The following is a 27,673-nucleotide window of genomic DNA, read 5'->3' on the forward strand; positions in this document are numbered from 1 at the left end:
TTGAAGAATATATGACGAAATGTTGGCATTTGTTAAATTCAGGGAGAAAGAAATCATCCGTGTCGCTATTTTTAAAAAGACAGGGGCACCTGGGGACACAGCTGGTTGAGCATCCAACTCTTGGCTTCAGCTTGGGCTAGGACCTCGGGGTTGTGAGTTCGAGCCCCACATTGGGTCCCGTGCTCAGTGCCCTCTGCCCCTCCCACTCATGCTTGCTCTCTCTCTCAAATAAATAAATAAATAAATAAATAAATAAATAAATAAATATTTTTAAAAATCTTTGCCTAACCCAGGGTCTCAAAGATTTTCTCCGGTTTTCTTCTAGAAGTTTTATGGTTTTAGCTCTTAATGGAAGTCACTCTATTGCAAGATGCGCCCCATTCTCCATGGAGGATAAAAAGAACACATGGTGGGGGGTGACCAACCTCTCTGGCATCTGTTTCCCCTGGAGCCCTGCAGACAAGAAGATGGCCTCTCCTTTCCTCCTGCCGCCTTCCCCACCCCCTTTCCAGGGGGCCTTGCCTGTGATAATGGACCCTGCCTCCGCCAGCCAACCTTATCACCCCAACACTGGTGTGCAGAGGTTGCAAACTTTACTGCTTGGCATGCACAGTGTTTAAAAAAAAAAAAAGTTAATGCCAATATTTAAAAATCAGGAAAATCACATCAAAATCTGACTGGCCAGCTTTTCTCAAGAAGCCCATGAACATCTCCACAGAGGGTTGAGTTGCAGCGCCCCCTTTGGACAAACTGGCTGTCCAGGTCACCGCACACCTGCCCCTCCAACTGTCTCCCAGGCCCTGAGGCCAGCCAGGGTCAGCTGCCCTCTTCGATGCTACCTGCAAGGCCCCATCTACAGCTTTTCCATCCTCTTCCCTATTCAGCAGCTCACCTGGCCTCCTGACAGCCTTGCTGAGCCAGGATCAGAGTCCACACTCTGCATATGAGGAATCTGCCCAAGGGCGTACAGCTGCTAAGTGGCTAGCTGGCTTTGAGGCCCTCCCCCTGTGCTCCCAGACTCCTTTCCTGGGCCCCATCGCCCTGGGCACTGAGGCTGTCTTTAGGCATTGGTGATGCAAATTGCTAAGGGCACAGGTGTGTTACTAGGCTGTGGTGTGCACCTGTCAGAGGTTCTGGGAGCATGAAGGAAGCTGAGGATCGTATCACCTGCGCTGACATCTGCAGGGAGTAGCAGGAGCTCAGGCTTCTAAGATGAGGGGTTTGCTTGATTAAATGTTTGATGAATGGACTAATAAATGGATGAGCTGTCATCTGAGTAGGCCACATATGTTTAACCATTAATCAAAATAGATTTTAACTGCAGAAATATTTTAGCTGAGGCATATAAAGAAAGAAGAGGAAGGGCAAGCCTGCAACGTGCCAGAACCCATGCCAGGCCCCACCATGAGTTCCTCTCATCTTGTGGCTGAATATTTTGGAGGGGACTTGGCATGAAAAGCAGAGACAGTAATACTTGCACAACCCTCTGGGGTAAAAATGGAGAGGATTTAAAGGTGTCTATATGGGACAAAATTCATTAAAGTTTCTCTGCCATATGTAATTATGATGATAAAAATAAAATGCAAGTATTAGAAAAGACATTGAATTTATATGAAACTTCCAATATAATCTTTTAAAAAATTTAATGAAAACCCTGAGCTTTCTTTTGTGACTTTAACTTTTATATAAGGATTTATGCTTGAAACTGTTACACACAATTTCCGATCAAGGTATTTTTAATTAACAATGTCTTTAAATTCATCACCGTTCACCCTGATGAGAAACTTTGCAAAGTAGTGATAACATTCTTTACAACATTAATTTGAAAATTACAACAATATAGATCGTATTTAAAGAGTCTAGTTGCAAAAAAAAAGAAAAAGTCTAGTTGCAATTTCTCTTCCTTCATTGACAAATTTATTGTTGATGTTCCTAGTGATATTATAGATAGACTTTTAACCCAATCAAACATTTTTAGGTCTAGTGCAAAACACTAATTTGGGTAACTTCTGAATCTTGTTGGAGCAGTCAACTTGTAGCTAGCTTCGGGTAAGGCGTGGTAAGGGGTATAACAGCAGACAGGATTATCTGACCTTCGCTGGATAATGTTTGCCTTGTTCATAGTATTTAAGCATTTAATGTCTTGAGATTCCACAAAGATTGAGACTGTTGGATTGTTTTTTGAAGACAGAGATTTTGGTCTGTTGTCTAGAGATACACCTACAAGAACATCACCTGGCCCCCCTACATCAACCACCCTCAACATGTCCCTTGCCCCACAGTTTCCAGGTGGCTGCACTTGGGCTGCAAAATTCTCTTTCGGGGCACAGAGCACCAGTTCCTCCAGTGTTCCATTGGCCCCTTGTCCACAGTGGACAGTGGCATCCTCCGCAGCTCTGTCGAAGATGTCCAAGTGGTCCAGCTTCTCCCTGGTCACATGCCCACCCCAGGCTTGACCTGGCTGCCCCAAATGTGAGGACTTCCAAGGATCCAGGGACCCCAATAACCCAGGTGGAATGCTCTGGCCTATCAACGCACAACAGCAGTTCACCAAGATGCCCAAAGGTATGCCATGAATAAAAAAAAAAAAAGGAAAGAATGTTCCCCTAAGTTGGTGACACTAAGCACAAATACTACCCCCTGTACAACAGTGAATGTTCACAGAAAACCAAACTGACCCAGGTATGAAGTAAACCATTAAAAAGCTCTAAGCCTCTACGTTCTTAACCTGGAGATCACAGACACCCCTACCAAGGAGTCCAAGGATAGAATGTGGGGCTCCGTGAACTTGGATGGGAAAAATTGACATCCTAATTCTCAATAAGCCCTAACTGAAATTTAGCTTTTTTTCCATTAGGAATATAGGCCATAAACCACAGCAACTACCAGTACCTGGGGCTTTATTCCAGTAGAAATCAGATATTTTCATAGCTCATTATACTTGTTGTAGACATCTCAAAATACTATTTTCATGCAGCACTGCTTTAAAAGCACAGTCAGCAACAGACCTGCCACTTGGTCTTGTTATTTAATGAGTTAATAAAGAAGCATATAAAATGCCATATCATAAATTTGTTTTTTCTTAGGTTTTGATAACAGACCGTTGAAATGGTTGGGTTTTCCTTTTAACACTACGTGTTTTATTTTATGTGCTTAGGCATTACTTTGAGGGGTCCACAGGCTTCACCACTCTGCCACAGAAGTCCCTGGCACACAAAAGGTTAAGAACACTAAATGTCTAAGGCCACCAGCTCCCAGTGGTTTGGAAAGCAATAGGGGAGGCAGGGAGAGGGATGGAGGGGTAGAGGGATCTTGGCCAGTGAAAGGAAAAGAGGCAGTTCTCCCAGTTTCATCCTGGCCCTAATGGATATGATATGCAGCATTTCCCATTCTGCTTTGGCATATTTCTAAGGAACACGTATTAATGTTGAAAAATTTCAGATCTCTGGAAAATAGTTTGAAAAACTTGGATTTAGGGGAGGACAGCCTGAGAAGATACTGGAATTGCCTAGTGTTGCTTTAAAATGTGTTAGTATTAAGACTTTTTGGAGCAAAACAAAAAGATCAGGTGATGTCTTCTTAGTCTACAAGCAGTAGCTCATGCAGACGGTAGCAGGCTGAACATGCCAGCCACCTAGAAACTTTCCTATCCTTTGCTCACGGTCCAGGACTAAATATGAACAGGTTAGGATCCCACGCTGGGCTGAGGGCCTGTCAGGGGGATCACTGGGGAAATCACTTGTGTCCTGCCCTGCCACAGCACTCCTGGGTTTAAGGGGACCCGCACATACAGAGTACTTGGGAGTGGGCTATATACTCCACCATGGTTGAAGAAACTAACTGGGGGAGGGGGGCTGTGTGTGCACCTGGGTGGCTGAATGAAGCATCTGACTCAATTTCAGCTCAGTTTATGATCTCAGGGTCGTGGGATCAAGCCCCGCATCAGGCTCTACATTCAGCAGGGTGTCCGTTTGGGATTATCTCTCCTTCTGCCAATCCTACCCCATGTGCTCTCTTTAAAATAAGTCTTTTTTAAAAAGAGAGAAAAGAGGGGCACCTGGGTAGTGTAATCTGTTAAGCGTACAAGTCTTGGTGTCAGCTCAGGTGGTGATCCCAGGGTCATGAGATCCACCCTGACTGCATGTGGCTCCACGCTCAACATGGAGCCTGCTTGGGATTCTCTCTCCCTCTCCCTCTCCCTCTGCCCCCCCTGCTTGTTCCCTTTCTCTCTCTCAAATAAATAAATAATCTCTTTTTAAAATAAGTTAATTTTTTTAAAAAGAAAATAATTGGTAGGAAACACTTTTTGTCTTGTTCATGACATTGAATTTGAGACTGAGGACCTGAAACACGTGTTCTAGATTGCAGAAAGCAACTACCAGTACCTGGGACTTTATTCCAATAGACTGGTGAGGGACTGGTGAGTTGTTTTAGTTCATGCGATCCATCAGGGGCAAGACAAACCCAAAAGAAGGCCTATCGAGAGGCCCTCATTGCTTCCCCAAGCCAGTGCCATGGATTAGGACAGCTCTGGGAACTGACAATTAGCTCAGTCACAGTAGATGCCTCCCAAAGGAGTGGTTGTTCCATAAAAGCACTGGGCAAACTAATGTCAGATGGTCTTAGCTGATCTGTGTTCCATAGCGGAAGAAATGAGCAGGTTTATGTAATGGATCTGGCTTTTCTTTCTCTATTTTTCCCCAGTCATGCTTGGAGAGATACTGGAGGATTTGCCAGGCAGTCTTAGGGCACAAGTGCCATATTCACACACTTCCCTATCATTGGTCTGTAACGCTCTCTAAAACGTTCTGTACGCAGTCCTCCTCACCACTGAGGGTAGTGCCAGGCATTTCTGCAGCCCCTCCATACATGATGCTTAGCCAAGAAACTCTGCCTGGCTGATCATTATGGACTTTGCTGCCAGGACCCTCAGTAATCCTGGAAACCGCTCCCCACCCAGGCAGCACAAGACCACGCTCTGCTGGAGAATGAGCTGGGGCCTTGCAGTGTGCCCAGCTCCTGGCAAAGCCCTCGCCCACATTACCTCGCAGTACAGGACTGCTCCGCTCACAAGCAATTATACAGACAGAGCTTGGCCACCCCTTCTCTAAAGAGGACCACCACTGTTACTCCTGAATGTGAGTGCAGAGTGGAAAATATGAGACTTTGATATGTATGTGCTGTTAAGTGCTGTGATGTTTTCTGAATATAAACTTGAATTTTTTAGGCGTTGCTACGCATCAGGGAGGCTTTTTTGGGTAACAGCTTTATTAAGATATAATTCACATACCATATAATTCACCCATGTAAAGTGTATAATTCAATAGATTTTGGTTGAGTGATATTCAGAGTTGGGCAACTATCACACAATCTACTACAGAACATTTTCATAACCCTCCAAAAGAAACCTCTTTAGTCTTCACCCCCCCAGACCCTCCTTCTTACTGCCGCTAGCAACCACCAACATACTCTGTCTCTGCAGATTTGCCCATCATAGCTTCTTCGTATAAATGGAATCATGCATATGTGGTCTTTTGTGACCAGCTTGTCACATAATAGAATGTTCTCAAGGTCATTCAGTATCATGGCAGCAGTATTTCATCCCTTTCTTTTCCCAAAACAAATTCCATTGTCAGTATCCACATTTTATCAACTTACTGGTTGATGGACATTTAGGTTGTTTCTACTCGTGGCCACCACGAGTAATGCTGCTACAAACATTCACGTGCTACTCGTTGTGTGGACTTGTTTTGGTTGAGTTTGGGCATGTACCAAGGGCTGGTACTGCTGGGTAAATGGTAACTCTAAGTTTAACTTTTTGAGGAACTGTCAAATTGTTTTCCAGGGTGGCTGCACCATTTTACATTCCCATCAGCAACGTATAAGGTTTCCTATTTCTCCACATCAACACTTGCTATTGTCCATCTTTTGTATTATAGTGGCTGTGAAGTGGTATCTCACATGATTTTGAGTTGCATTTTCCTGGTCAGGTGATGTAGAGCATCTTTTCCATTTGCATATCTTCTTTAAAGAAATGTCTATTTAGATCCTTCACCCACTTTAAAATTGGTTATTTACCTTTTTATTATTGAAAAGCTTGAGTTTTTAATGACTATTCAACTGCATTTTAAAACTTAGCCCCAATAGGAATTGGTTGGACTCCTGCAATTCTCCATCTCCCCCCAGAAAATAGAAGACAATTCTGGGAAAATTCTAGTCTCTAAAAAAAGTTGTGGTTCTTGATAATTTTTTTTGGCTCACAGATATCCTTGAGAATCTGATGGATGCTTTCTGACAGAAAAGTGGACACATGCAAATTATCTACTTTGCATTTAATATCAGAGAGTTCCTGGATGTTCCACCATTCAAGCATCACTTTAATAAGGTTTTCTTTTCATAAGAAGAGTATATACTTACTTCTGATTGTACTGTCAAATCATTTGAACCAGGCCTTAATGGGCAACATAAAATGGCCAAATTCTAGGTTCCCACAGAGGAAAAATGAGTGAACTGGTTGTCAGATTATAGAAATCACACTGTGGAGAAATAGCTTTTAAAGAAGATTGCTTTTCAAGGCTGCAGTCCATCATTTCTCTAAATTTTCCCCTGTGGTCAGGCCAGACCACAAGAGCTTTACACCATCACATTTGGGACCACCTTAGAACTGGTCTCTGATTGCACGTCAGCCTTTGCCATCAGCCTGCACTGAAGCCCACTGTAAGGAAGCTGTGCAGATTCTCTTATTTTTATCCAATACAGAAGTGTTGTAGGACCTCTACTAATGCTCATACACCTAGCCAAAAGCTCATATGCACACTCAAAAAAGATGTGCTTCTCTTGAACCCATGGTCTGTTTTGATCTTGTGGGTGCCATGAAGCCTTTAAGTAATGTTTCCTTCTCTGCTTTTGCCCTTAAGAAGCTCAGAGGGAAAGTTGCTGCCTGCCCCTCGCACCTGAACTAGATGCTGGTGTGTGAATGGACATGTCCGGCCCTCATTTTTCTCTTTGTCTTGATTCCACTGTTGGTTCTTTTTGATACATTTTACATCCTATCTCAAACTATTTCTAGAACCAGTCAACAAATCTCTAACCTTGCCTTTATACGCTTGACTGCCATTCGTGACGACTATTTGCAGATGTATGTTCTTAATGACAGAACTTATTTTACAGTTATTTTTCTCATATGTAACCTTTAGTTTCCAGACTCAGGAGTGTTTTGCAAACAGATTACCCAGAGTTTACTAGGTGTTATGTATCTGTGTATGCTAGGGAGGGTAGAATTTTTTTGAGGAGACATAATAGAAAGTGTATTTTGGGGGCCCCTTCGTGGCTCAATTGGTTAAGTGATTAAGCGTCTGCCTTTGGCTCAAGTCATGATCTCAGGGTCCTGGGATTGAGACCCATGTTGGGCTCCCTGCTCAGAGGGAAGTCTGCTTCTCCCCGCCCCCCTCTCTCTGCACCCTCACCCCACTCATGCTCTCTCTGCCTCTCTCTCAAATAAATGAAACCTTAAACAAAAGAAAAGAAAAAAAAAATAGTGTATTTGTTTCTATTCAATGAGTTACTTTCATGGCACTTACTAGGCCAGGTACCTTACAAATACTAACCTTCACACAAACCCTATAAGGGAAGTGGTTTTTATTTCCCCTGTTTTATAGATGAGAAAGCTGAGATATGGACAGGTTAATTAACTTACCCAAGATCACACGGCCAGTAAATGGTAGAGCTAGGATTAGGATTAGGCTGGCTTGCTTGCCTGCAGAGTCCACACTCTCTATTCCTAGGCTCAGCTAAAGAGAGCCTGCACTTTGGGATCCAGGGCAAGCCACTTAATTCCTCCCTGTCACTTTGGAACAGTGACACACACTGCCTCCTAGGCTTATTGAGATCAAAGGCTCCGTAGAAAGGCAGCATCCTACTCACAGTGAGAACTCAACTTTGTCCTCTTCAGCTAGAAATCCAGACCAAAATTCACTGGGAATGCTGGCCAAGAGGAATGAGGCAACTCATCCAATACAACACCATCTGTAAACACCAAAAGTACAGGAGAGCACCCTTACCTTTCCATCTCACGTGAGTATCCTGTGCACAGAGAGCACAGAGAAACTAGCTCAAATTTAGTTTGACACATTTTAATATTTGGCATATTTTTTTGAAATACGAAGTTGGGAGATTAAATTATAATCAAACATGCTGACAAATTTAGACCGTTTACCTCAACTTTAACAATGCGGTAGAAGTTTAAGGAAGTACATAGTACCTCACGATTCCTTAAGTATCTCCAGCAACTAGAGTCTGTCCTTGTCCCTCCTTGTTGGCATGGGCCATGGAAATTTGGGATTGTACCCTACATATTTTAATTGGAAGCTTCAGACAGTCTGAAACTCAGAAATCCCCATATACTGACCGATTCGGATGGGTACAATATTTTTAGAGTCTGCAAAACCCTTTCAGAAATGTATTTTCAGTAAATCCTCTCATCCCCATTTTACAGGTGGGTGCACTGAAGCCCAGAATGGCAGTGATTTTCATTGACTGAGTAGTTACTTAGTATCTACTATGTGTGGGACACCACCTTGGATGTAGACAGGACCTTGTCCCCTGCTTTTACGGAGTTCCCAATTCAGTTTTAGTTTAACCAGTTGACTGTGAGAGACAAAAATTAGCACAGTGTGGTTGGTGATTTGAGAGGGACACACACAGGATGCTGTAAGAAATGAGAAGCTCTCCTACTCTGGTCAGGGGCTATGGGAAGGCTTTGCGGAGCAAGATAATAACAGCATGTAAAAGTGTGGGAAGAGGAGGCCAACCCAAGGAACAGCATGTACCAAGGCACAAAGGGAAAATGTGGTGCATCCGAGGAAAGAGATTTATCCATGGGTTCAAACTCTGAGTGCTTGCATAGTGCTGGGCTTGTGCTGGGTGACAAGGACCCCACCATAAACCAGAGAGGCTCCCTCAAGGAGCACATGGGCAGAAACAATAAAAACGTAAATCTAGGGGCCCTTGGGGGGCTCAGTCAGGTCAAGCATCCAACTCTTGATCTCAGCTCAGGTCTTGATCTCAGGGTCATGAGTTCAAGGTTCATGTTGGGCTCACGCTGGGCATGGAACCTACTTAAAACAAAATAAAACAAACAAAAAATGGGGCAGCCCCAGTGGCTTAGTGGTTTAGCACCATCTTCAGCCCAGGGCGTAATCCTGGAGACCTGGGATCGAGTCCCACGTCAGGCTCCCCGCCTGGAGTCTGCCTGTGTCTCTGCCCCGCTCTCTCTTTCTCTCTCTCTCTATGTGTGTGTGTGTGTGTGTGTGTGTGTGTGTGTCTAATAAATAAATAAATAAAATCTTAAAAAAAAAAAACAAAAAATGTAAATCAAGCACAAAATGATTGCAGGGTGGGCAGTACCATAGAGGGAATAACTCAAGGCAGTGAGTTACAGAAACTGAAAGAAGCCAGGTCAGAGGTCTCCTGAAGATGGAATGTTAGAGTGCACACTTGACCACAAGAAACCCCAACCATGGGTGAGGTGAGACAGAGGGATTCCAAGCAAATGACAAGGACAACGATCCTAACAGGCTGAAGCTGGCTACACTGGAACCGGAAAGGCGGGTGTGCCTGGAGCACAGTGGAGGAAAGACAATGCAGTGGGTGGCACAGGCAGGCCCCGTTACCCCAGGCCCTGTAGGCTCTGCAAAGCAGTTTGGAGGTATTCTGAGAGCAGTAAGCAGCTTTTGAAGGGTTTTGAGGGAGGTAGAGGTGACAATGTTTCATTTACTGGGGGTCATGAGTAGAAGTAATGCCAGGTAGGAGGCTACTGCCAGAATTGAGGTGAGAGATTGAGTTAGTTTGGATCAGGGTGGTGGAACTGGAGGAGAGAAGTGGCTGCATCTGAGATAGATTTTGGAAGCCGAACTGATAGGACCTCCTAATGGCATGGGCATGTAGGTATGGGATCTAGCTACTCTTCTGATCCATTTCCTGTGATCCTCATATGCCGGCATCCTTCAGCACCCCAGGCCCTGCATTCTGCTCTCTCCCTAAACACTCTCCTTGGTAGACTTTATCAGGTGGATCTTATCAGCTCTCCATGGTTTCAAACACCTTCTGCACATTGAGATCTTTGTCTGCCCTTTAAACATCTCAGTAATGCAGATACCATTTCCATCTGACATTCCATAGGCACCCCACACCTCAAACCAGCCCATCCTCTCCTTTTCCCTCTCTCTCATACTTGTGTTCGGAGTAAGAGAGAGCTTCCTGTCCAAGCTATTTTGCCCTTGTACATGCTACTAGCACAACTGGCTAGTAAGCAGCAACACCAGGACATCAGTCTAGATCAGTTTGACTCTGAAATCCATACCCCTACCACATGCCTCTTTAGTTGCTTTATTTTCAACTTGTATCATAAAATCTTTAGTCTATAGCTATTCACATTTAAGTCAAGAGAAAATATCACTTTATAATAAATATTAATGTGAGGGGAAAAAAGTCAAGCAAAGTGGTTTATTCTTACAGGTTATTGCTGGGAAAAGTTCTTCCAACAAACCAGTGCAGTGACAATGACTTAGAGAAGTATCAGTTCTTCAGACTTCTTCACAACAGCGTTAGGCTGTCTTATCTTCGCAATTTTTCTATTTGTATTTTGAAGAGACACTACTTTGGGTGACAACAACTCCATTTTTCTTTCAAGATTTGTGATATTTTTTAAAGAGGTTACTTGAGGGTTGTGAACTGTTTCACTGTCTTTTCACTCTCTCTTTTAAGTTCTTCAATATGGGCATCCAGGCGCTCTAGAATATGATGCGACCTCAGCTCCTCCTCTTCCAAAAATCTGGTAGCTATTGAACCAAGAGGAGATACAGGCAAGGGACACTAGAGGAGAAACAAATTTTGACATATGTAAACTGAGCAGTATACTTCTCAGATGCAATTTCATGCTATTTTCTAACTAGAAATATTAAAAGGTGACTTTTTAAAAAATACTTTTTTTCTGAAATTTGTTTTTATCCTAATGGTAAGACAGTAAAGAAAAAAAAAGAGGGTGCCTGGATGGCTCAGGCACAGTTAAGCATCTGCCTTCAGCTAAGGTTATGATCCCAGGGTATTGGAATCAAGCCCTGAGTCACGCTCTCTGCTCAACGGGGAGTCTGCTTCTCCCTCTCCCTCTGCTCCTCCCTCCTGCTCATTCTCTCTCTCTCTTTAAAATAAATAAATACAATCTTTAGGGAAAAAAAGAAGTTGTTCCATAAAAATTATCACAGACCTCTTCCTTGCTGACCTAAATTATATAGATGTAAAGTATCATATAAACATATTAGTTATGGGTCTGAAGAATATCTCTGTTTAGACTTTGTATGAAGTATATAAATAGCCTTTAAGAGCCTTTAATACCCCAGAAGAGAGTATACTCAAGGTCTGTTATTTAAAATTCACTTTTAAACTCTGAATATGTTACTTTGATTTTAAAGCAGAACAAATCTACTGTGAAATCAATACTTTCTCTCCTTCAAAAACCTCAATCCATAATCCCTCATCTGAAACTCCAGGGGCCACCATGGTATTTCAGAAACCAGACCTCAGAAAGGTAATATAGGACATGCACCACACACAGTCCCTCCTCACTTGCAGTAGTTATTTCTAGAGTCACTTCAAACACTGAGTTAGTGAATAACGAATTACTGCTCCTTGGGGAAACACACACACACACACATACGCACACACACATGCACAGACTATCATCCTAAAAACAACTCATCCTGGTAGGCTCCATTTTCTTTATTTTACAGAAAAGAAAACGAGGTTCAGAAGTGTGAAGTGACTTGCCTAAGGCCATTCCACTAACAGGTGCCAGAGTTGGGATTCCAACCCTGTTCAGCAGGCGCCAGAGCTCACACTCCTGGCACTACACTGCAATGTCCCCAACTCCTCCCCCTCTGGTCACCTCTGTGTGACAGCTGGACTGGAGGCACCTTGGCCAACCTCAGCGGGGAATGTGCAAGCCTGGGGATTCAAATTTTTCCCAGCTCTGCACATGACCACAAGTGACTATAGGAGTCCCTATAGTACTGACAGGGGGTTACAAATAGCTTAGCGAGTAGGCAATTCACAAAACCAGAACCCATAACTGACAAAGATCAACTATATTCCCTTAGTGGAATCTGAGGTAATGTCCCATAATCAAACATACTGATATTTCTGAAGGAAAATGCTAGAGGGGATTAAATAAAGTCTATGCATATTATGACATTGGTTCAGTTCAGGGCAGGTTTTCATGCCAAATAAGTTTTGCTGCTAAACATAGGAAGGAAGTTTTCAGAAAGTTTTTGAATCTCTGAATCACATGTAAGTGAAGTGGAGACTTATTTTAAAAACAAAAGAAAACCTTTCCGTGGACTTGTCAGTACATTAAAAAGTCAAAAATACTGAACTTTCACAGGTGTGGGACCATTAACTGGTGAGGCAATGAATGGCTAGAGGCAAGTGCTTCAAGTCTGCATAGCAGGTGCAGGAACATGGGGCCAGCGCCGTGTCTACTGTGTGGTTCCGAATCCATGTTCTGGACACGTCAAATGCAGTTCCTTCCTCTGCCTCCACCCACCCTCTATGTCCCTTTCCCACAGTTCCTTCCTTCTTCACTGTCTACACCTCAGTACTATCTTGGCATCCAGAAATATTCCTTGAACCAACCATTCCAATATAAAATCAACCCTCTCTGAAAAAGGAAAGGAATTTCCAAATTAGGGTTAAAAATAAAGGAATAGCTATTAATTTTCGGAACTAAAATGAATTTTGAAAAGTAATCATGGCTCAATGTGTCTTGACAAGCAAAATCATAAGACATACATACATGAGAATAACATGGAGTACTTAAGATAGAGAACTAGTAAGAAACAAACACACCCCATCACCCTCCCTTTCCCTTCAAATAAAAAATAAAACCAAACTAAACAGACTTAATAAACTAGTAAGATCAGAAAGTTTCCATACCGAAGATATAAACTCTTCTTCATCATTTATACTCTCAGAGATAGTGTCAGAATAATTGGCTTCGTTTGTATCTAGCACTGAAGGCAAAGAGTTAGTTTTACACAGAAAGTTAGAAGGCAAAGAGACGATGGAACTGTAAGGGGTGATCTGAGAACTCAGGGGGCTGAGGACCCTGGACATGGGCTCTATACTATCCAACGCTTGTCGTCTCGGAGAATGAAGACCTGTTTTGTAGTGCTCAGTCTTTACTCCATCATGTCTGTACGGGCCATGGGTTGGCCTGGATAGCAGATTAGAAAACAAAACAAATATAAATTGTAGTAACTTTTCTCTTTTAACATAGAACTGTTGCAGGAAGTTCGCTTAAAAATAAAGGAACAGGCTAACCAGTAAGGCTGTAATTTACAAAGTGAGCAGCCCACTTAGACCACATGTTCTTTCCATCCATTCAGGCCCAATATCTAATCCCCACTGCCAGGCCCCGGCCCTCAAAGGAGTACAATAGAGCAAGGAAGACAAGCTGCCAGAGTAACCTAGTGTGTTTGGTGCTAGGCCAGAGGGAAGTACTGTGCATACAGAAGGGCGCCTAACGTCCTCTGGGGTTGAGGTGGCGGTGGAGGTGAGGTGTCAGCAGAGGCTTTGGTAAGTAGGAAAACATAGGAGCCATATAATAAGAGCGGAAGCCAGGTGGATTTCCATGGAATGCTGGCTTCCTATGGTAATAGCTTATAATTAATTGACCAAAAATACAAAGGAAGTTTTCTTAATATGAAAAGCTAATTTCTACTTCTCATGGTACTGGTGGGGTTAGAGAGGTGGGAGGCAGCATGGAAAGGCTTGGGGAAGCAAGGACATTGTTTATACATATGTCTAGAGTGTGTGAAACTAAAACTTGAAAAAACTGCTATACAACCCCCCGCCATTCATTAACCTCACAGTAGCTTTACTTGTATATCCTGTACTTCAGAGTCAAACATAAAGTCATTTGAGGAAGACTTAATTTCTGGAAGTCTGAAATTATTCTCAAAGAAATGAGAATTATAATGGTACACATTTTAAGTAAACCGTGAAGAAATTTTACTTGAACTCTGTATTCTTGAACTCAGGTGCTCTGTTGTGTGTTGGTTTAAAGATCCTGTCATGGTTTTTTTTGCATATATGAGTAGAAATCTCCAGCTTAGATTTAGTATCCATCAAATCTTTCTGAAGTTGTTGATTTTCAGACACTAATTTATTTAATGCCTCAATATAATTCTCCTGGAGGTCTGCTAGTGAAATCTCTTTTGCCTAATAAAAAAGAATACCAGAGTTAAATAAGAATACCTGGATCTGTGATACCACTGGTGGGAAATTACTTTTTTTTTTTTCTTTTTAGTTGTATCTATTTCATCTATGGCTTTACTTTGGAAAAAGTAAATATTTGTGTTTGCCCTCCTATGAGAAAAAAAGTGTCTCTTACAACACTTTTGGAAAATTAGGAGTACAGTGAGCTTCCCTGATGTGTCAGGGAATATCTGAGGAGCTAGAGGAAGGCTGGAGCTCAGATGGAGGAAAGCTGTAAGTGAGAATCAGAAAGAGAAAAAAGAAAGAAAATAGCAGTCATGGGTTCTTCCAGAGTATCTATGGAAGAAAATTGAAAGAAAATTGAAAGAAAAAGAAAAAGAAAATTCACATGTCAAAGAAAGACATGTGAACAAAAGGTTCTGAAAAGGAATTCCAGCTGGCAAGGATAACTTTTAAATTAGTACTTTCTGGTCTTAAGGACTTTTACATAATATCAGTACCTATTCTAGTATGTGAAATCAACGTGAAATACATGGTAAAACAGTAGAATTCCTACTGTGATCTGGTCTGGGTTCTGTGATCATTAATTTTATTGCTTTTCAATTCTAGGTGTTTCCTGGTAACTATACCTGAAAAAACGATGGTCTGGACCATGTTTTGTTTTTTGTTTTTTTTTAAGATTTTATTTATTCCTGAGTGACAGAGAGAAAGAGAGAGAGGCAGAGACACAGGCAGAGGCAGAAGCAGGTTCCAAGCAGGGAGCCCAAGGCAGGACTTGATCCCAAGTCTCCAGGACCACGCCCCCGGCCAAAGGAAGGCACTAAACCACTGAGCCACCCAGGGATCCCCCTGTTTTTTTCTAATGACAAAATATTTCATTAACATTCTGAAAAAATTAGTAATTTTCTTTGGAATTTAATATGATTTTTAGCTTGGTCTCTTCTGTAAAGATTTTCTCAAAGTAAGCTGTTCAAAAGTGGCTTACCAACAGAATTAAAACATAAACTTTAAAATGCAGCCTTAAAAAAATAAATAAATAAAAATAAAATAAAATAAAATAAAATAAAATAAAATAAAATGCAGCCTTCAACTACCTGAGTACCAGCAGTGACAATAAGTTACAAAATTTTTCAATAAGCTGTCAATGCCAGTTAAAATCTAAAAAAAAAAAAAAAAAATATGGCAGGACATAGAAGTTAAATTACAAACTATGGTCGATTTTTTTAAAGGAGGAAAAGAATTTTATCAGAGCTACTGCTTTGATTATTAAGCTAATTAGATAATTTCATTAAAATGGTTATCTAATCCAAACATTCATTTGTGAAAGTAATTCTACCTTCCTAGGTGGTAAAATGCAAGGCGGATCTTTCTAAAAATTATTCTCAATACCTACAGTATATTCCCACTAGGTGTAACTTCAAAACCAGAGGAGGTTTAAACTGCTTGACAGGATTTTGATCAGCCAGAGTCTGATATTTGAGATCATTAAATATATATATATATTTTAAAAGATACTAAAAAAAAATAAAAATAAAAATAAAAAATAAAAGATACTGCTTTGCCTTTGCCAGGCATCTTTTAAAGTTTTCTCAAATTTATTATTTTATTAACAACAATTACAGAAAAATTAATGTCAGAGGTAATATAAAAACTGGGTGCCAAGCAAATGCTGGGCTATGTGAAGAAAGAACAGGACTATAACTGTTAGATGAGAGTTTGAGGAGAAATCAAAGCTCAACAGAATCTCTGGTCCTCGTCTGGTTTAAGCACGCACTCCTGAGAGTTCCTAACTTAAATATGAAGGGGTAATCATTACATAAGATTCTCTCAATCAGGTATTGCCGAATCCTGAGCCTTTTGAAGATTCTGTAGTAAAAATCAGATTGGTTCTTGGCTTTTTCCACTACTAGCTTTATACTGGCTTTATCGGAGCAAATAAAAGTCTTCCTTCCTTCTTTCCTCCCTCTCTCCAACTTCCCCCTTACAAAGGGTTTAGCTGCTATTTCCCCTCCTCTCTTTCCCATCCCTTGTGGGTTTGCACTTAAAAAAATCCTTTCATGTTAGAGGGATTTGGGAAGGAGCAAGATTAGATACATATTTTCATCTTCCACCTTAAATGACGACATAATATTTCATAGTATAGCCACAGATTACCCATCCCCCTTAGAGGCTAACATTTAGTTTATTTCAAAATTTTGTACATTACAAATAACACCAGAATGACCATTTCCACACATTTGCTGCTACAGGATGGGTTCTTTGGGAATGCAGACTGATATGACCTTTCTGGAGAACTATTAGGCAATGACTATCAAAATCAGAAATGCACATGACCCAGGAGTTTATAGGCTATATATATTTACAAGTTTATGGATATTGCTAAATTATCCTCTAGAAAGGCTGTATCAATTCACTTTCTCATTAACAGAGCATGAGAGCCTGTTGCCCTATATCCCTGCCAATACTGGCTATATTCATTTTTAAAAACCATTGTCAAGGGGCAGCCTGGGTGGCTCAGCGGTTTAGCACCGCCTTCATCCCAGGGCGTGATCCCGGAGACCCGGGATCGAGACCCACGTTGGGCTTCCTGATGGAGCCTGCTTCTCTCTCTGTCTCTCTCTCTGTCTCTCTCTCTGTCTCTCTCTCTCTCTGTCTCTCTCTCTCTGTCTCTTATGAATAAATAAATAAATAAAACATTTAAAAAAATCATTGTCAAGCCAGTTAGCTAAGAAGTATTTATTTAGTTTTGATTATTAGGGAGGCTAAAAAGCTTTTCTCGTTTATTTAATTTTGCATCACTTCTATGCATTATCTATTTTGTCTATTTTTCTACTGGATTCCAATCTTTTATTATCTTTCCAGGAAATCTTTATATTAATATTTTATATTAACTTCTATTTGTAGATTGTTTCCCCAGTCTATTAGTCTTTTTTATGGGATCTTTTGCCACCCACAAATTTTATATTTTTATGTTGTAAAATTGTTTATATTATAAAATTCTTTATGGCTTCATGATGGTAAGCAAATCTTACTGTTCCAAAAAATTATAAAAATAGTCCTCAATATTTTTATTTTATATTTTTTTATTTGAATACAATTTGCTGGGCAGCCTCAATGGCCCAGCGGTTTGGTGCCACCTTCAGCCTGGGCGCCGCCCAGGATCGAGTCCCACATCAGGCTCCCTGCATGGAGCCTGCTTCTCCCTCTGCCTGTGTCTTTGCCTCTCTCTCTCTCTCTCTCTCTCTCTCTCTGTCTGTCATGAATAAATAAATAAAATCTTAAAAAAAAATAAAATAAATTCAATTCAATTTGCCAACATATAGCCTAATACCCAGTGCTCATCCCATCAAGTACCCTGGCTCATTGCCCTTCATCCAGTTACCCCATCCCCCCATCAACCTCCCCTTCCACAACCCTTTGTTTCTCAGAGAGTCCTCAATGTTTTCTTTTACTTGAAATAAAGTATTCATTTAGTGTTTTGCACTTTCTCCCAGCCCAGCCTCCCTAGTCCATGATTGTGAAATTAAAACTACTTAGTAGCAAATAGGGGCGCTGTATAACCAAACCTCTCTGGAGGCACACACACAGTCTCTGGAAATGCATAAAGAAAGAATTTCTACAATCTTAGGGCTTTTGAACAACACCAAAAAGACATAGGTCAGAATTGATGGGTCATTTTGCAAATTATAAGAATTTTATAACAAAATAGCTCAAAGGACATCCATGTACAGTTAATGAACTCACTGTTAACTAAGCATGTTCTCCTTGTTTCACAGGAGCTAGCACACACTTCTTATCCTATTAGAAAGGCAAGAATCCTATCTTATTCATCCTTGTGTCTGTTATATTGTCTATTAAAATATTTTGAACATAAAAGATTCTATAATATTTGACTAAACTAACTATATCCTATATAAATATAACTAAAACCAAATTATGGAAAAGATATATTTTATAAGAAAAAGATATTTATAAACATAGTAATTATAACAATAATAATAATAGCATCTAACATTTATTGTGTATTAACAAATGCCAGGCACTACATTAAGCACTTTGTATACATGTTGCCTAGTAAGAACACAGACTACACATGTATTTTGTCATATACATAACATTAAAAAATCTTCCAATTGCTGAAGTGGAGAGTGATATTTTGCTTACTGCCATCATTGTCTTGACAACATTGTCTTGACTATTTTATTGAGCAAGTTTCTGCACAAGGTTCATTCTGTAATTTGATCTTAACTCTCTTTACAACAGCAATATTTACAAAGTGATTCCTTTAAAAGGCTTGGATAACAGAAACACTGAAGTTTCTATTACGTACCTCATGTAAACCTAATTCCAATTTCATCACCATTTCAGAAAGATGACGATTTTCTAATTTGAGTGACTCCATCTGATCCAAAATCTCCTGAGAAGGGGAAAACAGAAAAAAATGAACACATAAATCAAATGCATCTATAAAATTTTTCTATATATAATTTTCATCAGGTAAAGATGCATTTTTCATTCATATAAATATATGAAGAATATTTATATATGTAAGTTATATGTTATATATTATATGTAAATTAATATATCAATAAATATATATTTATATATAAATACCTTTCTAAAAAGATTTTTTAGGGATGTCTAGGAGGCTCAGTCAGTTAAGGTCCTGGGATTGAGCCCCAAGTTGATCCCAGAGGGAATCTCCTTCTCTCTCTGTACCTCTCTCCCCCACTCATGCATACTCTCTCTCACAAAAAAAAAAAAAAAAAAAAAAAAAAAATTAAAAGCTAAAGAAATAAAGATTTTTTAAAAAGATGAATTAATACAATGTATTTAAAAATATTCTAAGGAGATGAATGAGTTCAGGGCACCTGGATGGCTCAGGCAGTTAAGCGGCTGACTTGATTGCAGCTGAGGTCTTGATCTCGGGGTCCTGAGATTGAGCACCACATAAGGGCTCTGCACTCAGTGAGAAGTCTGCCTGAGATTCTCTCCCTCTCCCTCTGCCCCTCCTGCTCTCTTTATTTATTTGAGAGAAAATAAATAAATCTTTACCAAAAAAAAAAAAAAAAAAAGATTATGATGAATGAGTTCACTGGTCAATCTCTCCCACTCTCCAGTGTTGTTTACTCTCATGTGGCTTCTACCTCTAACATCATATGGACTATACTCCTTTCACAACAGAATATAGACATACCTCCGAGATGTTGTGGATTCAGTCCCAGAGCACCACAATAACACAAATATCACAATAAAATGAGTCAAATGAATATTTTGGTTTTCCAGTGCATACAAAGTTATGTTTATGCTATACTGTACTCTATTATGTGTGCAAGAGCATTAAGTCTAAAAAAATATGCACTTTAATTTAAAAACACTTTTTTGCTAAAAAATGCTAACCATCACCTGAGCTTTCAGTGAGTTATAATTACGATCACAGATTATCAGATAAATATAAAAATAATGAAAATGTTTAATATATTCCAAGAATTACCCAAATGTGATTTCAGAGACATGAAGTGAGAAAACACTTCATGTTGGAAAAATCGTGCTGACTGACTTGCTCATCACAGGGTAGCCACAAACCTTCAATTTGTGAAAAAGGTGACATCTGCAATGTTCAGTAAAGCAAAGTAGAAAAAACGGAGATGTGCCTATAACTTACTCTCTGTCCCCATTCTCCTCAGCTTGTCTGCCTTAAAAGACTCCTGCCCTTCCTTGGTTTTCTGCTTCCTTTATGAAAACAATCTAGTTTCCTTCTTTATTGCTATTTTTTTTTCTTTAGCTCTATTCCAACACCTTTTTCCCATAAAGGCAGTTTCCTAAGTGTGGTTCAATCTCTGTCTTCATCTCTATGCTTTCTCACCACAATTTCTAAGTCTCTCAGGGTGTTTCAAATGCCAACTCCACACAGAGATGCCCACAGCCAAATGTCTCGCCCAGATTTCAATCCTGAACTCCAGGTCTTCTGTGGAATTGACTATTAGTTATTTCCCCACAAACATCCAACTTTAATCTGAAACCAGCGTCCCTTCCACCAGCTTCTCTATTTTGTATAACTTACATACAAATTCAGTATCTGCCCTAACCTGCTCCCTATCTTTTCTCTATTTCACTAAAGAGTATCACTCTCCACTCAGCTGCCCATGTTGCAATCCAGAGTGACACTTTTCCCTGTCTAACTCGCTCTCCCTGTCCAATCAAATGCAAAGCCCACTCAATTTTACCAGCCAGATAACTCAGAATTCCAGCATTTTCCTCCACCTCCCCTGCCCACCGCTCAGACCACCATCTTACTGCTATAAGAGTATCCAAGTGGTCTGTCTCCTGTGCACTCTCCATAGCACAACCACAGAGACCCTTGATGCTTGTTCACAGCTGTTCTCCACTGGCCTTAAGAGAACACTAAGCCCTTCACATGCTGGCAAGGCCCTTCAAGAGCCAGTCCCTGCTTTCTAGTCCCATCCCTTGCTGCACTCACCCCGTGTGTACTCTAGCCTGTCCCAGCGAACACGTCACACTCTCAGCATGCACGATAGACACAGCCTCTCTACTCTGTACCCATTCTCACCTCCCCACCAATCCTCACAGAATGTTAACCAGCACACCCCAGCCCAAAGCAGGAGTCTTATAAAAATTTGCTGAATTAAATACTATGAAAATTATATCTGTACTAAATTCAATCTTCAAAAACACTTCAAATGAAGAGAGTTTTTGTTCAAGCTTCACCTTATGTTCTACAGCTTTTTCTTCTGCCTTTTGTATTTCTGCTTTGAGTCGCTTTTCCATGTCAGAGGATGAGCTTTTGGTGGAAGCAATAGTGATGTCTCGCTGGTGTAATTCCCGAGTTAGCTGTGAGATTTCCATCTTCATTCCTTCTAATGCAGAACTGTAACTTTGTTCAGCCTGTAAAATCTGTTCTTTCAACTACAAAGAAACAGAAAGGAAAGCATAAAAAACAAAGAGAAAGCATGATAGATAAATATGTTAACAGTTAAAATAGTAAGGTAATTTTTACCTTACCCCCAAGACATGAATTTTTCCCTTGATTAAGTCTGCAGGAAATTAGCAATTTACCAAATTGTATGTCTACACTGAAAATCAGATGGCTATATTATTAATAATTTATTAATCTCAAAATGGAGAGATGGGATATTCAAATGCTGAGAACCTGTGTCAAAAGTCCATGCACACATTACTTAGAGGACAGCATTTGTGACCTTCATTCTTTTTTTACGTTGCAAAGCTAAAAATTTTGTTTTATGGCTTCCTTGTCCACAGAAGACAACAGAAAGGCAAGAGGAAGAAAGAAGCTAGAAGTAATCTCGAGTAAGTAATAAAAATTATGAGTCAAACACAGCAGCCAGGGCCCATTAATGTAGACACAAACAGCTCTGCATACCTCAATAGCCAGTGCAGATATTAACTATACCATAGCACAGAATACATACCCATAACCACTTCCAGTCAGTAAGCAAAAATAAATGCTAGTTCATACAATATCTTTTTTTTTTAAAGATTTTATTTATTTATTCATGAGGGACACAGAGAGAGAGAGGCAGAAACACAGGCAGAGGGAGAAGCAGGCTCCATACAGGAAGCCCCATGTGGGACTCGATCCCGGGACTACAGGATCATGCCCTGGGCTGAAGGCAGGCACCAAACCACTGAACCACCAGGGATCCCTACAATATCTTTTTGAAAGCAGAAGTTTAAATCGTCTAGAAAGTTTTTCATCAAAACATGTTTAAAATAAAGCTTAGAGTTCAAAGAGGATAGGCTTCAATTATCTTGAAAACATTTATATGGCATCTCTGAGGATGACAAAGACTCCCTAAGCAATTCCAGGTACATGTCTACTCCTGAATATCAGGTGGCTCTTTGGACCACATTTTCCTCTCATTAAATATACTCCCATAACCTCTCAACTCATAGCCCAGTCCTTAAATACATACAACTTGGCAATTGCAGGCAGGCATATTTTTACCTTCTTAATCTCTGCCCTGTATTCATTGTTATGTAGTTCCATCTTCTTCAATTCTTCATATTTTTCCATTAGTTCTTGGCTCAGTTGTTTACATGTTGCACTCACAGACTCCAAGCTGTATGTATGACATAAATATGATCACAAAACTTAAAACAAAAATCCTAAAAACCCACAGACTCAATTGTCTAACTTAGCTTTTTGATGTCCAAGAATCATCTTAAATATCACCTCCCACCCCAAATTAAAACTGATTTCTAATTTCCTCATCATCACCAGAGGCAACTAAATCCAATTCAAACTTCTGGAGATACTTTTGATTTCTATGTTTACCTAATATTTTTCCCTCTGCTTAAAATTTAATTTAGAATTCTTAAATTCTAAAGATTACAGTAACTTCACTACTTTTCTCTCTCAAATTGTACAGTAGTTACTATCGTAATTTTAATCTCCACCATACTTAATTACAATTCTACCCTACATGCAGCTTCCAACTTGTCACCCTTTCTTAAGAATCAATCCCTCATGAGATATGAGAACCCTTAGAGACACCATAACTCTCTTTTCTCACCACTCATTTCTGCTAATAAAATCCTTTTGCGCCTTTCGTAGGGAATATTTTGTTCAAACTAAACAACACAAATAAACTGCCTAAAATGGACTCCTTTTCCTATTTGCCTTTTGATAGAAAAATATTTTTAAAGACATTGTTTATTACTGACACTGGTGTTTGTCTCCATGTATTTCAATTTTACCTATTTCTAAATATCCTAGAATGCCCACTTATTTGGTACTTAGTACATTAGTACTAGTACTTAGTACTTAGTACATTAGTGTGTCAAACACTGAGGTAGAGCAAGAAGAAGAATCATAGATCCTCTTGTCCTGGCTACAGATGGGAAAATTGGGACTTAAAGAGACTCAGGGTCTAAGATCATACTTCAAGTCAAAAGTAAGAGGTAGGTCTTTAAAGCCTGATAGGAGCACAGTACAACACACCTACATGTAAAATACTAAAAAGTCAATCAATGGAAAATCTAGGATAGAAAATGTAAATTTTAGTTTTAATGTCAAAAAGAATAATAAGCTTTGGGGGCACCTGGGTGGCTCAGTCAGTTAATCAAGACTAATTTCAGCTCAGGTCATGATCTCAGGGCTGTGACATCAAGCCCCACATCGGGCTGGTGCTGAGCATGGTGGACCCTGCTTAAGATTCTCCTTCTCCTTCTGCCCTCCATATCCCACCTTCCCTTGCTCATGCTCTCTCTCTCTCAAAAGAAAGAATAATAAACTTTATTTTATTCAATATAAAGTGCATATATCCACCTCAATAACGATAACCAAGAATATCTTAAGTATTCTAAGGTACAGAACAAATAAAGCAAAAACTATGTGTGTGCATAGTATTTAATATGTAAAGAAAATATCTGATGATTTCCAAAAACAGAAATAAAAAGTAAAAAAAAGTATCACCTAAAGATAAACTTGAAAGGGTAAAATGGCAATATTTTTGTTGTCTAAAAGCTAATAATTCATATATTTTTAAACCTTTTACATATAGAAAATGTTAGTATACAAATGAGCACAATTCGCATTTAAAACAAAATATCAACCTCTTCCCAGTCACAAAGTTTAGAGGTATGACAAACAAAACAGAAGTTTACAAGTATGATGACGAAGCAAGTGAGCTGGGCATGCTATAGCAGAGATGTGGATTCAAACGGCAGCCAAGGAAATAATTGACAGCACTTTGGGATGGAAGTAAGGAGCACCATGTGCCAGGTATGGCTTTGCTGAGAGCAGCTCCAGTGAGGTGGCTGGTAGAGGGCAGAGCCTAACTGAAGATGTTCTACACAGGAAAATGTAAAATTAAAATTAATATAGTCAGTATAGACAACTCTTTTGAAGAATCTGATTTTGAAGGAGAGCAGAGAAATATGGAAATAATTTGATAGGGATATAGGATTCAAGGATGGTTTCGATTTTTTTGCAATATGGGAAATATTAAAGCTTACTTTATATCAGTAGGAATGATTTAGCAGTGAGGCAGAACTTGATGATGTAAAAAGAAAATAAAAAACTGTGCAAAAGGACGTGAGTGAAGTCTTAGGGGAAGAGACATGTCATCCATCATCAACTCATCCACTCTAACAGACTATGGGCACAGATGCAGATAGACTGGTAGATTTGGTGGTAGAAAAATTAGGAAGCCCTCCTTTCATTGCTTCTGTTTTATCTGTGGATGCTAGAGAAAAAAAAAAAAACTTATTTTTTTACTAAGATTATTTTTTTCAAAGATTTTATTTATTTATTTAAGAGACAGAGTGAGTGTGCACAAGTGGGGAGAGGGGCAGAGGGAGAGGGACAGGCAGACTCTCCACTGAATGTAGAACCTGACTCAGGGCTCAATCTCATGACCCTGAGCCGAAATCAAGAGTCAGATGCTGGGAGCCTGGGTGGCTCAGTGGTTGAGCATCTGGCCTTTGGTTCAGGACGTGATCCGGAATCCTGGGATCAAGTCCCATAACGGGCTCCCTGCAAGGAGTCTCTTCCTTGTCTCTTCCTCTCTCTGTGTCTCTCATAAATAACTAAATAAAATCTTTAAAAAAAAAAAGTCAGATGCTTAACCAATGAGACACCCAGGCACCCCTTCCCTAAGACTGTTACATTAGTTTACTTTATCAATATGATGATCAAAAATAATTTTTAACAACTTGAACATTCTTGAAATGGGCATGTAATTATCTACCTGCCTTCCAAACGAGTCACTTCTGCCTGCAGAAGTTCTTCACTACTGTGGGTGAAATCCAGCTGGGACAGCACATTGCCTAAGTCCCCCTGTCCTTGTGAGGTGTACCTCTGTGCTGTCTGTGACTCCTGCAGTGACCTAAAAAAGGACAGAGGAGGATGGTTAAAGGCCTCTGATCTTTGCAAATAAAACAATGCACAATTAGTTCATATTTTCCTATTGTTTTTGGTAATGAAACTCTTTGGAACTCTTCAGCTTGTCTCCTGCTTCATGAAAAGAACACTTAGACTAAAGAGCTGAAGAAATGATGCTTCTCAAAAAAGTCAGCAGCAGTTTACTCCTTTCTCAACTAGGATTTGGCCCATTTTTCAAGGGAAAAAGACAAAATGACAAAACTTTTGTTTCCACTCGATACCTTGAGCCAAAGAAACTGAAAAGTTACAGAAAAGTTCTGGCAAGAATAGAAACGCGTACCAGACCTAAATCAAACAAAAGGAGCATAGCTCCTTCTATTACTTTCCACTACAAACCTCACGGAAATAATTCACACATAGGAACAAAATGTGTTTTAGGATTTTTTTAAAAATTAGCCATTTCGATAGCTGGTTTTTAATGATGTTGATAAGCAGTTACTAATCATGACCTATTCTACCAAGAAACAGAGACCTTCCACGAGACATGGATTCCAAATCCTTTCACATTTGAAGTTTCACCAAGGGTATAGATTTGACCAACTGGTTTCTATTTTTACAGTCTTTTGGTTAGGGACCCAAATTGGAGCCAAAAAAAAAAAAAACCCCAAATCACACAAAATTTTATAAAACCATAAAAATTTAACTCAGAAATTAAAACCGAATAAGAAAACCCATAACATGATCAAACACAAAATTATGAATATGTAATACTAAAACTGGTGCTCAATGCCAAACCACCAGGTGGCTACAATTAATATTTAAGATTAAATATACCTTATGGCCTCTACTGAGTGTTGAGTGTCAGCTGGCTTTAACTTTGCTTGTAGCTTCTCCTTTTGCATTCTTTCCTCATGCATGAAATTTTCTTGAGACTGAAGAGTTGCTTTTAATTCTCTCTTTTCTTCCTGCAGAATCTAAAAAATACTCAGAAAAAAGTCAGATGTCATTTACAATGTTTCCATTTCATGAGAATAGGAAGCCAGGGAGTCAAGTCTAACAGGTACAAGGTACAGAACCCTTATTGTTAATAAGGCTATCAATGTCTGATCCATTAGCTACAGAGTAGAAAAGAAACCATGGATTCTTGAACTGGGTTCTAGGTTAATTTTTTTTAAGTTCTTATTTAAATTCTAGTTAGTTAACAAACAGTGTTGGGAAAATTGTACAGTCACATATAGAAGAATGAAACTGGACCACTTTCTTATGCCATACACAAAAATAGACTCAAAATGGATAAAAGACCTAAATGAGAGACAAGAATCCATCAAAATCCTAGAAGAGAACACAAGCAGCAACCTCTTTGACCCTGGCCACAGTAACCTTTTGCTAGACACATTTCCAAAGGCAAGGGAAACAAAGACAAATATGAACTATAAGGACTTCATCAAGATAAAGAGCTTGCACAGCAAAGGAAACAGCAAAACTAAAAGGCAACCTACAGAATGGGGGAAAATATTTGCAAATCTCTTATTAAATAAAGGGCTAGTAACCCAAATACATAAAGAATTTATCAAACTCAACACCCAAAAAACAAAAAATCCAGGCAAGAAATGGGCAGAAGACATGAACAGGCATTTCTCCAAAGAAGACATACAAATGTCCAACAGATACATGAAAAAATGCTCAACATCACTCGGCATCAGTGAAATACAAATCAAAACACAATGATATGAAAAGCCCATGGTGAATATCATTCTCCATGGGGAAAAACTGAGAACTTTTCCCCTAAGGCCAAGAACATGGCCTGGATGTCCACTATCCAACACAGTACTGGAAGTCCTAGCCTCAGCAATCAGACAATAAAAAGAAATAAAAGGCATCTAAACTGGCAAAGAAGATATCACACTCACACTCTTCACAGATGATATGATACCCTATGTGAAAAACCCAAAATTGATAGAACTCATACAGGAATTCAGCAACTTGGCAGGATATAAAATCAAGGCACAGAAATCAGTTGCATTTCTATACACTAACAATGAGACAGAAGAAACAGAAATTAAAGAGTTGATCAATCCCATTTACAATTGCATCAAAAACCGTAAGATACCTAGGAATAAACCTAACCAAAGAGGCAAAGGATCTGTACTCAGAAAACTATAGAATACTCATAGAGAAATTGAGGAAAACACAAAGAAATAGAAAAACATCCCATGCTCATGAATTCGAAGAACAAATATTGTTAAAATGTCTATGCTATATAGAGCAATTTACACATTCAATGCAATCCCCATCAAAGTACCATCAACTTTTTTCACAGAGCTAGAAGAAGTAATCCTAAAATTTATATGGAATCAGAAAAGACCCTGAAGAGCCAAAGTAATGTTGAAAAAGAAAATCAAAGCTGGTGGCATCACAATCCCGGACTTCAAGTTCTAATACAAGGCTCAAACCATCAAGACAGTATGGTACTGACACAAAAGCAGACACAGATCAGTAGAACAGAATAGAGAACCCAGAAATGGACTCTCAACT

General features: G+C 39.6%; 1 protein-coding gene across 10 annotated transcripts in view; it reads right to left on the reverse strand.

Annotated features, from left to right (window-relative positions):
- Positions 1–1,628: 1,628 nt before the first annotated feature.
- Positions 1,629–27,673, reverse strand: part of CEP63 (centrosomal protein 63) — a 63,632-nt gene continuing 37,587 nt past the window's right edge. For 5 of the 10 annotated variants that reach the window (XM_077865068.1, XM_077865064.1, XM_077865063.1 and 2 more), the window contains exons 8-15: positions 25,973–26,112; positions 25,005–25,142; positions 22,259–22,373; positions 21,001–21,198; positions 18,602–18,688; positions 14,069–14,274; positions 12,988–13,267; positions 10,490–10,872 (exon numbers count right to left, since the gene is read on the reverse strand). In XM_077865068.1, the coding sequence (XP_077721194.1) occupies positions 10,714–10,872; positions 12,988–13,267; positions 14,069–14,274; positions 18,602–18,688; positions 21,001–21,198; positions 22,259–22,373; positions 25,005–25,142; positions 25,973–26,112 (1,323 nt within the window). In that variant the 3' untranslated portion in view covers positions 10,490–10,713. Of the gene's footprint in view, positions 8,026–10,489; positions 10,873–12,987; positions 13,268–14,068; positions 14,275–18,601; positions 18,689–21,000; positions 21,199–22,258; positions 22,374–25,004; positions 25,143–25,972; positions 26,113–27,673 lie in introns of those variants that run through there. The other 5 variants (XR_013361243.1, XR_013361242.1, XM_077865069.1 and 2 more) reach the window with 5 other exon arrangements.

This window comes from Canis aureus, chromosome 22 (assembly GCF_053574225.1).
Source record: "Canis aureus isolate CA01 chromosome 22, VMU_Caureus_v.1.0, whole genome shotgun sequence".
Taxonomy (NCBI): domain Eukaryota; kingdom Metazoa; phylum Chordata; class Mammalia; order Carnivora; family Canidae; genus Canis; species Canis aureus.